We start from the raw sequence: 14,955 nt of genomic DNA on the forward strand, positions 1-14,955 counted from the left end.
CTTTAAGTTATTATTTCAACAAGGCCATGACGTCTTAAAATCGTGCGCTGAAGATCCATTCTGTCAGACTTTTCCCACCACATCCAGAATGGTGTTTCACTATGCTCCCAATCTCTACAATATCCTTGTCAGACCCTATCCTCCTGCACCCATCTAACTAACCTATGGCGCCTACACCTGTGACTGTCCCCGCTGCAAGACTTGCCCTATGCACCCTCCTACCACCAACTATTTCAGCCCTGTAACTGGCAAAAAACATACTACCAAAGGGAGAGCCACCTATGAAATGACATGTCGTATATAAGCTGTTAGGTAAACACTCTTCATCCTTTTATATCAGCACGGTTACCACCCAGTTATCTGTCAGGTGAATGGGCACAGGCAGAGGGTGTATACCAGCAACACACAATATCCTGTTGCAGAGCATACTCTACAACATGACCTCGGTGCCTGTTTCACCACATGCGCCATTTGGATTTTTCCCCCAAACAACAGTTTCTCAGAACTCCACAGGTGGGAACACGTGCTACATGTCCTTTGTTCTCACCACCCACCTGGCCTTAATTTACGTTAATTCCTTCCATCTCAGCATTTCTTCACAGTAACTACTCCTTTCTTCACTCCACTTTAGTTTTCTACATCTTTAATTTTCTGACCCGCCTATTTTTCGCTGTCCCCCGTGCCACCTCTGTTACATATAATGCACTTACCTTTTCACTCTCACTAACTTGTGCATGATGTTTTAATAGCAAAACTGTCTTGCATATTACCCTGTCTTCAACCTTTAACCTCTCAGGTTTCAAATCTTGTCCAGCGCAGTCCGATAAGTCTCCCCTGAAATAGGGTTCACGGTGACTTTTCTGAACTGCACCCCTTTCCCTAAACCTCTCCAGTGCTTTTCCTTCACCACTCTTCCTTCCTCTTCAACTCTTCTGCCAGAAGAAAGAGCCTTTGGCTCCAAAAGCTTGTAAAAGTTAAACCTTTATGTGTGTGACTTCTGCTGCTGCTTCATGAGTATATTTTTTTATAATATATTTCTTGTTCTTCAGGAGATTCAAGCAGATTCAGAGTCCAAATTCGACCTTACAGCACATTACATGGATGCTGTTATTTGATGCAAACCCAATGCACTTTTGGGGAAAGAAATAGAACAAATTAAACATTTTATTACCTTTGATAATTTCTGAGTCATGACATTTACTGCAGATATTCTATATGTTCTGTTAGCAAACTTTTGTGGCACGGTAAGCGGTATTTCAGTGTGCAGCAATGTTATCTCATGCAGATGCATTGCCATTGTAAAGATAATAGTGAAAGACATTTTTACGCCTGCCTCAGAACCTGGACAAAGTGACTCAAGGTTGATTAATTTTAATAATTGCATATTTTTTATGATAACTATTCCTGGTTTGATTCTGACAGTTTATTCAGTTGAAATAAAAAAATAAACCAGAATGCTAGAATTGTCTCTCCCACTCTTTGCCTTATAAAGTTTCCACGTCTTCTCTTAATCACTATCCCCGAACGTAACTGCACCTACATTCTACTTGCAGATGTTTGAGATATAACATCATAGCATGATGCCAGATGCTGTAGAAGTGCAGAATCCACAAAATTCTTTGGTTACTAATACAACAAAATAAGTTGACAATGTTAATTATAGGGCAGCCACTATAGCATAAAGAACTGTTACCATGTCCAGCTGGTGGAAATACTCGAAAATGACAACTTATGAGGCATTTATAACAAAAGATAATTAATTAATAATTAAACAAATACTAAAAATAAGAAGCTGACAGGAGTTATGACCACAATACATTAATATGCCAACCATAGCATAAGGGGATATTTATGTGAACCAGTGATATTTACATACATTTTTGTAATTTACTCGTAAATAAGCAAGCGCACACACACACACACACACACACACACACACACACACACACACACACACACACACACAAACTATTGTTTAGTTGTCAGCCTGTTTCAGCATACAAAGTACTTGATATAAACATGTTAGTGATATTTTTTTTCTAGTTTCTGCACCTTGCATTGCCTGGGAAACTGTCACTACAGTACTTCAATAGTTATTTGTGTTGACAACACAACAACAGTAGACTTTTTAGCAAAAGTCAATGCTTTACCTACTTAATTTTTAAGATTTCACTTTTAGTGGAAAAATACTATACATGTTTTAAAAAAGAAATTATTTTCATCATTTAATGCAGTGTAATTTTACAAGCTACCATAAATAATATAAGCTTGTATTAAATGAAAGTTAATGAGAATGTATCATAAACAATATTATGGATATGAAAATTCTATAATTCAGTCCTTTTACATTAATTTCAGATTGTTTTCTTTCAGTTGCAGTTTCCTTCTTTCTTCCAGCTATTTCATTATATATCATCATCAGAATCATCCAAAGCCGCTCGTCGTCGATCAAACTGGGAACAAAACGAATAGTATTACAGCACAGTATTTTCCAAAATGAGACAATTAAATACAAACTTCAACTACTCGAAAGAAAATGTTTCCTCAACAGAATCAGTTGTTTAAATAAACAGGTGAGCTATGATCAACTTAATCAGAACATTATCTACACCCCTGGAATGTGAAAAGGTCCCTATCTCGAAAGCAGGGTGTCTACAGATTTTCAGAGGCTCAAGTTCATGACTTTTTAATAGCCTCTTCAGTTATATTCATGACCTCTCAAAAATATGTGCAGTACACTGACAAAAAACACTTTTTTAAGAACCTGAAAACTGGTTGAAATGAAAGCTGAATGTCTGAATGTAATAACTCTTACGGCACTTAAATTGTATGTCAGCATAAATAATTATCTGTGACATAGTATATTATTCATCAAATACTATAAAAACATTAAACTCTCACACAGTATGAGGTATGACTATTTTTAAACACACACACACACACACACACACACACACACACACACACACACACACATTCATCATCACATCAATTAAAATACAAATTGTTTTAACATAGTAATGTAGTGAAAACAATTTTCCTTCGGGCAACAGAACAATTTTGAAGGTACAAAATTTATGTCAAATATTAAACTTCACAGTAAAAGATTCAGTTTTTAAGTTTCTTAGCTAAACTGGAAAATTCAATAACCAAAACTTCAACTGATTCTTTTGACTTTTCTATAATTATTTGTTTTTTACTTTTAACCTCTTACTTCCTGAACTGTTCTTCTTTTAAGACTGGCCACTTCATTTTCATCAAATTTCTTCTTCTTCTTTTTAAGGTTTCTACTCTTTTTGATGAAGCATTCTTCACAGCTAGTATAACTGCATTCGTAATTCCACATTCAGTTGTTTCTTACCATTAAGTAAACCACCTAATGATTGCACTGTAAACACTTCCATCTGCAACAATTGCTAGTCCTCCTTAAGATTGAACTGTTCCAGTTGTTTTTCAGAATATTCACAAAATTTAAAGTAGTCTCTCTTAACTACATTAGCAGCTGATGGAGTCGTATGTTTTTTGACACAAATTCTTCCAACACAACTGTCACTTGATAATGTCTCTAAACAGAGCTCTGCATAACTCTGGGTGATAAACAGGAACCACTGTCTTTAATTTCAAAGAACTCTTCTCAGCAATTTTTAGATACAAGAGCTTGCAAGTACCTGTGCTCCCATTTCTAACATAAAGATATCATTTTCCTTGTAGTCCATGGTACCAGCCATACTGATTTGCTGATTTTCATAACCAATTGTGCAGCGACTATTACCTGGTACTGACTGCAATGTTGTCTGCTTTGACACTGAACTTTGCTGTCACTGTGTTTTGTTATGCTCTTTCCACTTTTTTTCATCATTTAACATATCGATACACACTGTGATGTCAATTTTCATACCACAGAGTATTACACCCATTGTGTACATTGCTGCTTTTGTGGACGCTCAAAGCACAAGTTTGTGTTGCCTGTGTTGTGCATTTACAGTACATGGATGTGGAGCATGGCCACACACACACACACACACACACACACACACACACACACACACACACACACACACACACATACACACACACACCCCTCTTTCCACTGCAAGCATTTTGCACTCTACCCACTCCTTCACTCAAACGATGCCAAGGTATAGTCTACAAGTAGCACTAATATAGCATCATAAACTTTTTGGCTAATGAGAAATCTTTTTTTTAATTTGATCATACTACACACCTTTAAAATGCAATTAAAATTACAATAATTTAATATCAATTATTAAAAACCTTTAAGAAAACTTTTCCCAAAAAAGATGTGGATTAAAGAGAATGAAACAGAAGTGGGAGTGGATAGAATTAAAGAAACAGCTGTTCTGACAAACTCATCCAGCAACACATCAGATGGCAGCATTGTCATGGGCAGAGCTATAATTTGTACATAATTTTCACTAGGTGTGTACACCACATACAGCTCAATGAACTCACACCTCCAAATTTCTCCATCCACACCTGCCACTCAAGGTTGCGAACCACAGTCACAGAGGCTTTTGCTAACAAGGCTCACAAAGATGGACACGCAAGTCTACTACAGATAGCAAAGACTATGGACAACTGGATACAACATTTTTGGGAGTAGTGCTAACTTCCTACTCCCTTCTAGAACAACATCTGATTGACACATAAAACAAAATTCATGACCATCCACTCAATTTCATTACTTTTTATGAATTTCTGAACCTCTAGACACCCTGATAAATGTTTATAGTGACATAGCCAATGTTGGACAATATTCTAGCAACAAATATTCAAGACATCGACATGTTGCTGCTCAAAGCTCAGAATTTGATCTAGGGGACGATAGGATATCTTGGCACCATTGTGTAATGTCTGGTGAACTGAGAAGAAAGCAATGTTAAGTACTTTGTCTACATGCAGGTAGCTGTGACTGAATAATTAACTCAGCATTTTTGTTTGACAATCTCACACCACTGCACGAAAAAAATTATTTAAGTCCAATGTTTCAATTGAATGGGGGGGGGGGGGGGGGCACTGACTGCTTTAATTTGGATGCATCATTCTTTCTTAAAATCTAACGGTCAATGACCGACCCCCCCCTTTTTTTTTAAACTATGCCTTTTTCACGCAGAATTGTTTATTCCAGCATCTTTCCAAACTAAATCACATAAGCAGAACAAGTTTTCTCAGAATTTCCGTGCTAGACTTTTAAGTCCAGTTCTATGAGACTAAACCTGCGAAGGTTTTACAAACTTGGCATTTCTTTGTGGTGTTCATAACATTGCAGAAAGTGTCATATAATAGATCTCTTCGTATCGTCAATAAGATATTTACTTTATGCACATTTCTTCTTCCTCTTGCACTGTGTCCCTCCTGTTGTAATTTGCACAACATTTACTTAACTTTAACACTTTCCTTGTTTCTTCTGTCAACTTTTCCATCAGCATTGTCAATAAATTTAAGGACACAAATAGTAAACTGCCACCACTGAGGCATTTTCTGGAATCATTTTCTGTGCTTGCTCTGCAAGATAACAATGCATACTACTTTCAACTGGAATAGTGATGTGAACAAGTTAGTCCCTTCTATGGCCGGGCCTACATTTTGCAATATATATCCAATTTCAACAGTAAAACAAAATCAAAACCTAAATCCAACTTTATGCAGCAATAAACAATTTCAAACACCTACATTTCCCTGGACTATCCTTACAGGTTACACGTTTCTTCCACATAAACTCATCATGAAAAATGCACCATGACGTAAACAAAAAGGTCATGTAGCCTCAAATGATTCCATAAATTTACTTGTTTTGGTGCTTCTGGTATCCCACTCTAACAACTCTGAAATCCAGATGGAGCCCATGGCCACTAGGCAGAGCTTTTACATACATGAGTGATAGCATAGCCAGCCGTGGCGCCACCCATCATTCGTACATTTCTTGTCCAGCACATGGAGCACGTTGATGCAGGTTCAGCAACTGTAGTGTTGGTTTTGAGTAAAATGTCAGCAACAGTTGTGGTTTGGAGGAGACTGCACAATATCACTACTACAGTGATTGAGATTCACAAGAGTGTTTGACAATGTAAAATGGCACAAGATGTTTGAAATTCTGAGAAAGATAAGGGTAAGCTCTAGAGAAAGGCAGATAATATACAATATGTATGAGAACCAAGAGGGAACAATACGAATGGAAGCCTAAGAATGAAATACTTGGATTAAAAAGAGTATAAGAGAGGGATGTAGCCTTTTGTCCTCATGTTCAACCTATACATCGAAGATGCAATGACAGAAATAAAAAGGTTCAAGATTGGGATTAAAATTCAAGGTGAAAGTATATCAGTGATAAGATTTGCTGATGTCATTGCTATCTTCAGTGAAAGTGAAGAAGAATTACATGATCTGTAGAATGGAATGAACAGTTAATTGACTACAGAATATGGACTGAGAGTAGACAGAAGAAAGGCAAAAGTAATGAGTAGCAGAAACAATATTAGCGATAAACGGAAGATCAAAACTGCAGACCATGAAGTAGACTAAGTTAAGAAATTCCGCTACCTTGGAAGCAAAATAACACATGACGGATGAAGCAAGGAGGACATAAAAAGCAGATTAGCACAGGCAAAGAGGGCATTCCTCTTCAGAGAAGTCTACTAGTATCAAACATCGGACTTAATGCGAGGAAGAAATTTCAGAGAACATACATACGGTGCACAGCATTGTATGGTAGTGAATCACAGACTGTGGAACAGTTGGAAGCGAAGAGAACAAAACATTTCAGATTTGGTGCTACAGGATGATGTTGAGAATTAAGTGGACTGACAAGCTTAGCATGAGGGGGTTCTCAGCAAAATTGGCAAAGAAAGGAATGTATGGAAAACACTGACAATAAGAAGGGACAGAATGATAGGACACATGTTAACACATCAGGGAATAACTTGCATACTACTAGAGATGGAGACAGTTGGAGATAGTAAAAAGTTTAAGGGAAGACAAAGATTGGAATACATCCAACAAATAATTCAAGATGTAGAGTGCAGAAGCTTCCAAGATGAAGAGGTTGACACACGAGAAAAATTATGGCAGGCGACATCATACCACTCACAACTCGAGAAAAACACAATGGTGTTGGCATTTTATTAAAAACAACACATCATTCTACTAGCCAATTGCAGCCTGCAGTATCCTTTGAGTTCTCTCTCTCTCTCTCTCTCTCTCTCTCTCTCTCTCTCTCTCAGGAGTACTCATTGGAATTTGTTTATCCGTAGCATCATATCTACTTGTCCATTTTGTGCTGGTTGTCTTTTCTGTTCCCATATGGTGATCTGCCATCGATGGCTCCTGACTGGCTTGTCGTCCAGCTTCATCGGTTTTCTCTTGAGTTGTTCCCAACATTTGGTTGAATCTCTGATACAACAGCATTATCTTGCATTCTCCTCCAAATTAAGAACAGCAGAATTTACAAAAAACTTCTGCAGTTTATGACACATTACACCGCTGCCATCACTACTCTAATCCCAGTAATCTCATTGTTCAAGTAGCTACAACTACGCACAGTTTCATTATAATATGATATGCCACGGGTCGTATCTTTTTAATAACTTCTTACAATTCCATCTTAATACATCATGCAAATATTATAGATGGGATATGAGTCTACGTCAGCTGCCTTGCACAGTCAGTTAATGTGACTGTTTTTGTCATTTTTTCATTGTCTCACAGTCATCTGTCAATGACAATGGAACTATTCTGTTTGTTATTGTATACAGGTATAGAGCCAACTGCACTGGTTTTTCTTCAGTGAGATATGTTTCCACATGGATTGTAATTAGTTTCTGGTTTAATGTACAGCACTCAATGCCAAGAAAGTTTAACTAGAGGTGTGCTGTTTACTGGCAGTCAGATTTTGCTACTCGTTTGAGAATTTGCTACAAAAATCTCTCTGTAACAGGGATTGAAACCAATGCTAAGCATGTACTATCACAAAACTCAAATAAACGTAGAATGGATCCTTGTTAATTTTTCTTCCTCTGATGTCAATAGTTTCCACACACCAGGAAGTGCATGTTCACTGCACTCATTTAATTTCACTATTTTTTTTTTATGGTCCTCGTTGTACTCTTTGCAGCATGCAAACATTGATGATCCCACATCACAGGTTTATACAAAGAAGGCTTCAAGAAACTATCTACATGCAGAAGCAGATACACAGCCCTTTCTAGCTTGCATGGAAATATAGCATCTTTACTGTGGGCTTAACTTGTTGAGCTATTCAGTTTCTCTAATTTCAATGGCAAGTAATAATTATAACAAAATGCTTCCAGACTGAATGGAGCGGCACTAACACAAAAATCAATTCATGACTGTTCAGATGACATAGCTGTTGGTATACGTTTCGGGATGTGAGGTCGTGGTCCAAGAAACTGTTCCATTCCTCTCGTTTCGTCCAGACTGCACTGGACATCCTCAGAGGCGCTCCTATGCTGAGTCGTGTCAACTTCGCTTCGCAATTTCTCAGGATGTAACTGACGTATTGCGATGCAACCAATGCCATTATATTGGTGATTTTTCATGTTATTGATTGCATATGAAATTAAACGGGTTTTCCATTTAAAAATGCACAAGTTTGTGTTGAAAATAGTATTTGTTTACTTTTTAAAATTTTGCATAGTATCTGGTTTCCTACGCCCCTGCCGTACATTCATGCTGGTTAAAACAATTTTTGAATATCTATTATTGTTCCAGAGGTATTTAAGGTGGCAGAGTTACGTGAGACACCCTGTATATGTCGCTCTCGGACGTCCGACCAGTCAGTCGGCAAGACTCAGCGGAGGAGCGCCTCTGAAGATGTCCAGTGCAGTTCTGGACGAAACATCAGGAACGGAAGAGTTTCTTCGACCATGACCTCACATCCCGAAAGGTCAACAAGCAGCTACGTTCAGATGGGGTTTATGAAGTCATTATAGATTGGATGCATGAAACAACCTCTAGCATGTAAGAAATCAGTGAACCTTGAACATATACGCAAACAATTTCCGCTTTGGCAGTTTTGCCTTTGAATAGTTTAATAATATTCTTGTACTTTAAAGAACTCAGCGAATTGTTTTTGTGTTGAGGTATGAACTGATGAATATATTTTCAACAGCTGACCATTGTTCTAGAAGTCTCCCTTAAAATGGTTCATAAGTTGGTCATTTAGAGCAAACATGTTTCATAAAATGATGACCTGGAAGTTTCATATCCTACTTTTTTTAAAAAAAAAAAGCAATGACATGTTTGGCCCTCAAAAAAACTGACAGATAAACAAGATCATGCCTGAATCATTTTCACCAGTCTTTTAATTCTTTTTGGAATGCATTATAGATTGTATGTATGTTAAACATGCCACATAAATAAACTGTTTTCTTCTTAACATGATCAGATAATCATTCATAAGTGGATTCACAGTTTTGTTGACAATGGGTCCATCACAACCTAGCACCAATATCTACGAAGGAGAAAGCTGGGAATTATTGAAGACTTCACATAACTTTGAGTAAATTATCACTAGCAGTGGCTTTGACAATGAAGAAAGTCTGTAAAAGTCATGTCAATCACTTTTTGGGATCAATCAGTTTTGTGTGTGTGTTTGTGCTTATTTGTGTGTCTATCAAAATACCAATACTTTCGTTTGGTAAGTTACATCATCTTTGTTTTTAGAAGTATTTAATGATAGTTTGATGTGCTTGCTTTGAAGCTGCATTCATGATTTTGTGAAACCAAGAGAGAAATGTGCTCCTCTAATATTACCCAAATATTCCTTTTTAAAATATGGAGTTAGGGTAGCACATGATATCTTGCCTTTGTCCTTAAAAGGATGAACTCTGATGAAACATTTTCTGGAAACAATGTCTGAACAGCCCAGTTTCCTCCAATCATTTTCAGAATAAAGAAGAAATTAATGATGTAGCTCCAAGAGATGAAATTGTACCATTACTCTGACATCCAGGAGAGGCTGGCTGAAGACACAGGCAGTTGTGAAGAACTCAGCTGTACTTCACATTGTTGTCTGTTCTTCCAAGTAGAAGTGCGCTGCCCTACAGCACAAAAGCCAATATTAAATTATGTTGGCCTCAAAAAAGCATACAACTCAACTGCCAGAAAAAACTTTATCTTGGGTTCTAGAGGAATTCGGAATTGATAGAAAAATTAGGGAAATCACAGAACAAACTCTTACAGACACCACCTCAAAAGTTAGGTCTTTTAGAAAAATCTCTGAGCCCTTTGACATAAAGCAAGGCATCGACCAAGAAGACTTGTTATCCCCAGTTCCCTTAATACGGTCCTGGAAAAAATAATGAAAGCCAGGAAAGAAGCTCTGAAGTTGGAAGGAATAAGTGAATTACACATTGGGAAAGAAGAGAACGACTTGGAAATCACGTGTTTAGCTTCTGCCTACGGCCTTTTCCTTTCAGCTGTAAACCAGTTTGGTGCGCAAAGAATGCTGGAGATTTTGAGTCAAACTTCTGGAGAAACAAGCCTCAATGTCTCAGATGGAATACATGGAACAGAGACACCAAGGGGAGAAATACTCCGAGATAAAATAAGGGAAGATGAAAAGGACTGATAAACCCAAATACTTGGCAGAATTGATCCAACCTAATGGACTAGATAAAGAAGCAGTCAAAAGAAACACCAGAAAATTAGGCCTTGCTTCCAAAGCAATAAAAAACAGGTACAACAAACGAGCGATATCCTATGAGGCCAAAATTGGGCACTAGAATTCAGTTATAAAATCAGGACGACTCTGTCCTACAGAGTATCTTGTTCTTAAATAAAGAGGCACAGTTGGAAGAACTTTACTGGAAGGATAGGAACAATCTCAAGAAAATTCTGGAAACCCATATGACAACTGATGGGTCTTGGTAGAATAGAAAAAAATGAAGAGCTAGGAAAAATGAGGAGCTCTGCATGTACACTGAAAGTAACATGCACACAACACGGAAACAGCAGCTGAAATTTTATGGATACCTAGCAAAAATGGAGGAAAATCAACTGAGCAAAAATATTATCAGTTACATCTCAACGTCAAAGTCCTCCCCTAAGTGGGTAGAAGAGGTTAAAATGGATGCACAAGAAACTTGTATTACAGTACAGATGATCCAAAATAGAGATGAATACAGAAGCAGAAATCATTTGAAGAGAAACCAGTAGAAACATGAGTCATATATAACATTTCTGAGGAGCACAGAAAGAAAAGACATTAACAAATGAGAAGTTTGTGAGAAACAAGGAAAAGAAAGTCCAAGAAGTCTTAAGTTACACACTGTTACACAGTTGGCTGCATCTGGAAGGAAGAAGAAGAAGAAAAAAATGACTTTACACACCAACATTAAAAAATACAGACTAAAACCAATCAGTCTGAAAAATACTGACTTTTACTGACCATTTTCCAATTTCTGCTCAGAAGTTAAAAGCTAAATCAAAAGTTATAATTGACAAAATTGTTACAACAGCAATGAAGATTTCACATACATATAACAAAGAATTGGAATTATTTAAATGCTGAAAACAGCATAACCATCAGAAAATGAAAACACATCCATTAATAAGACCTCATTTAACCACAATTTTTTAACTGCAACTTAGGTCAAGGTTTTCATTATGAAGTGACTCCTGTTGCGAATTCTCACAGGAGTGATGAAGTGTGAAGACCAGTAGATAGCACACTACATTCTCACGTCAAGTGAACATACTGATAGATGTCTGCTTCATACTGTCACAATGTGGTAGCTTATGTGTCATCAAACTAGCAAACAACAAAAATACAATATAACACTGAAAATACGTATCTATTTTAGCTTTTGCGCTGCAGGTTATGGTGACAGACTGATCTGTAGCATTATCTGAGGTCTAGGTTAGGGTTAAATGTGACATTTTGGTTGTGAGTTAGTGAAATAGTACTGAACAAATGAGTAAATCCCATTCACATTCCTCTGTAAAGATCTTGTGTACAATAAACATTTCTAATGGCAGAGGCAACTCTCCACTTTTAAGGATACTGGGGTGTGTGAGGTAGAAGATTAGATGGGTAGATCTGACAACTAATGATGAGGGACTGTATCAAACTGGGGACAAAAATTTATGGCACAACCTGACTAAAAGAGTGGATCTCTTGATAAAACATGTCCTAACACATAAAGGGATTGTCTACTTGGTAACTGAGAAAGAGTGTGGGGGAAAAGGGGGGAGGTGGGTAATAAATGTAGAGCGAGACAAAGTTTTGACAGCATTAAGGAAGTTCAAACTGGGTCATAGTAGTTATGCAGGGATAGAGGTCTGCACGGAACAGAATAGCGTGGAGAGCTTCATCACACCAATTTCGAAGAAGAAGACTATAATAATTACAGCACTTACTAGCTCACTCTCATCTGTTTCTCAGACTTAAACACACTGGCGCTAACAACCTGGTGACGTTTTCTGTTCACCCTGTGGAAATAATAGTGATAAGTTTTTGGAGCTTCCTCCCATTTCACTGGAACCAAAAATAAATTTTCAGTCACCATCTGCTACTTACACAACACAATGGTCTACTTGGACAAAACTCTTCAGGACGAATAATCACTTGGTCTTTCTTGTTAGTGTACTCTTGCGTGTTTAAAAATGGTGCACTAAGTGTGACAATGTTTGACCTGTTGATATTGATGCAAGAACATGCAAGGCAATACTGATCCTACAATTTCTCTTAAGAGTAGGCTGTTCTACATTGTAGCTCTTGCAGATTTGGAGAAGGGTTTTGACAATGTCGACTGGAATACACTGTTTGAAATTCTGGATGTAACAGGGGTAAAATAGAGGAAGAAAAAGGTTACATACAACTTGTACAGAAACAAGACGGCAGTTATAATGAGTTGAGGGGTCTGAAAGGGAAGCAGAGATTGAGAAGGGAGTCCGTCAGGGTTGTAGCCTATCATTGATGTGATCAATCTGCACGCTAAGCAAGCAGAAAAATTAATTAATTAATTAATTTGGAGAAGGAATTTAAGTACAGGGACAAGAAATAAAAACCCTGAGACAGCAAAGTACTTGGAAGAGCAGTTGAATGGAATGGACAGTATCTTGAAAGGCGGATACAAGATGAACATCAACAGAAGAAAACAAAGATAATGGAATGTAGCCAAATTAAATCAGGCAATGATGGTGGAATTAGACTAGGAAATGAGACATTCAAAGTGGTAGATGAGTTTTGCTATTTAGGCAGTAAAATAACTGACTATGGCTGAAGTAGAGAGGATGTAAAAAGTAAACAGGAAACGGCAAGAAAAGATTTAACTGTCAGGAAACCATTTCTGAAGGTATTTGTTCTGAGTATAGCCTTCTATGGAGTGAAACATGAGTGATAAGTTCAGGCCAGAAGAGGACAGAAGCTTTTGAAATTTAGTGCTACAGAAGAATGCTGAAGATTGGATGGATAGTTCATGTAACCAGTGAGGAGTTATTGAACAGAACTGGAAAGAAAAGAAATCTGTAGCATAGCTTGACTAGAAGGAGGTATTGCTTGATAAGCCACATTGTGATACATCAGTGTTATCACCAGTCTAGTACTGGAAAGAAGCATTGGGAGGTAAAAGCTGTAGGGGGAAACCATCAGATGAATACAGTTCAAAGGGTTGTAGACTGCAGTACTTATTTGGAGACAAAGAAGACTGCACAGGACAGAGAGGGATGGAGAGACGTATCCAGTCTTCAGAATGAAGACCCCCAACAACATTTTAAGCACCCTTGATTCTATGAACAAATAAGAATAAAAGGATTCAAAATAGCATAAAAGGATTCAAAATAGCATAAACGGACCCAATATGGGTGTAAATAAAAGACCACAACATTTAACATTAAACACAATACCCTGCATTTTATAATGTAATGAATCTTTACATAGAATCTGAGGCAGGTCCTACTATATGGCAGAAAGATGATATTTAGCACTGGTTTCTTTGAACTAATACCACTGATTAATTAAAGTTGTGGCAAGGGCATTATTTAGTAAGTTTGAAGAGAGATGTACACAAATTCTTTTTTATCATCACATAGAAATAAATTTACAGCCTTAGGTATATCAAAGGAAAGATAATGTACTTGCATTAATCTTAAAACCATTACACAATACAATGTACATCATCAACATCGAAATTCCTTTCAGTACTTGTCATTACCAAACTTAAGGTAACGATGAAATGGCATTCTGTACAGACGATAAACTAATTTGCTCGACACTGTAGGTTCACAGAAAATTATATAAAGCTCTCATACATTATCTATATTTGTCAGTGAGAACACAATGCTTACTTTGACAGTTGTAGTAGGTCGCTGAATCCGTTCACTAACTTTTTCCATTATGTTAATGAGTCCATTTTCATTTAACTTTCCCATAAGTTGGCCCGTCCTTGCCATGTGCACAATCATATCTTCAATTAAGCGACCTTTTTCTGGTTTACCGATCATCAGAGTATTTACTGAAACAAAACATTGATTGTACCTCTACGGCCATCCAAGCCAGCACGAAAACAATTTGTCATCAAATGACGTTACAACATACGTCGAGCTCTTGCCGACTGATCCAAGACTTGGCTAAGAATACTATTTTTCATTTCCTCTTGTTCGCGTTTTTTTTCCTCTGCAGCATTCCTATTATCGAACTCATTTTCCTACAGAAAATATGGAGCGAAATTAAATACTTGATGTTGGTACTATATTCAGGAAGAAGGCAACAAAAACAAAATTAACCAAATATAAATACTTTATATTTCGAATGCGCTAAACCTAAGCGCTTCGCTCTCATGTCATCAAACTCAGCGTCACCCATAATCCGATATCCCACTGCACAAAATAAACAGTAACTACTGTACAAATTTTTCCACTGATATTCACCATCTATGGCCAAACCTTCGACCATAGATACTAGTATATTTATGG

General features: G+C 37.3%; 1 protein-coding gene across 1 annotated transcript; it reads right to left on the reverse strand.

Moving 5' to 3' along the window:
* Positions 1-2,212: 2,212 nt before the first annotated feature.
* LOC124789483 (programmed cell death protein 5) lies at positions 2,213-14,955 on the reverse strand. The gene is made up of 4 exons (XM_047256862.1): positions 14,780-14,955; positions 14,579-14,687; positions 14,329-14,495; positions 2,213-2,453 (listed from the first exon to the last, which is right to left on the reverse strand). Exons 1-4 carry the CDS (start codon positions 14,933-14,935, stop codon positions 2,406-2,408), a joined length of 480 nt encoding a protein of 159 aa, XP_047112818.1. The 5' UTR covers positions 14,936-14,955; the 3' UTR covers positions 2,213-2,405.

The sequence above is a fragment of the Schistocerca piceifrons genome, chromosome 3, assembly GCF_021461385.2.
Source record: "Schistocerca piceifrons isolate TAMUIC-IGC-003096 chromosome 3, iqSchPice1.1, whole genome shotgun sequence".
In the NCBI taxonomy this organism is placed as follows: domain Eukaryota; kingdom Metazoa; phylum Arthropoda; class Insecta; order Orthoptera; family Acrididae; genus Schistocerca; species Schistocerca piceifrons.

Bases quoted from the DNA above. Each gene is read 5' to 3' on its own strand.
- LOC124789483 (XM_047256862.1), bottom strand. From the start codon at position 14,935: ATGGTCGAAGGTTTGGCCATAGATGGTGAATATCAGTGGAAAAATTTG. The intron at 14,496-14,578 runs GTATGTTGTAAC...GTTTTGTTTCAG, and splicing joins TCAGTCGGCAAGAGCTCGAC to TAAATACTCTGATGATCGGT. The intron at 2,454-14,328 runs GTAAGCATTGTG...TTTTGTTCCCAG, and splicing joins GACCTACTACAACTGTCAAA to TTTGATCGACGACGAGCGGC.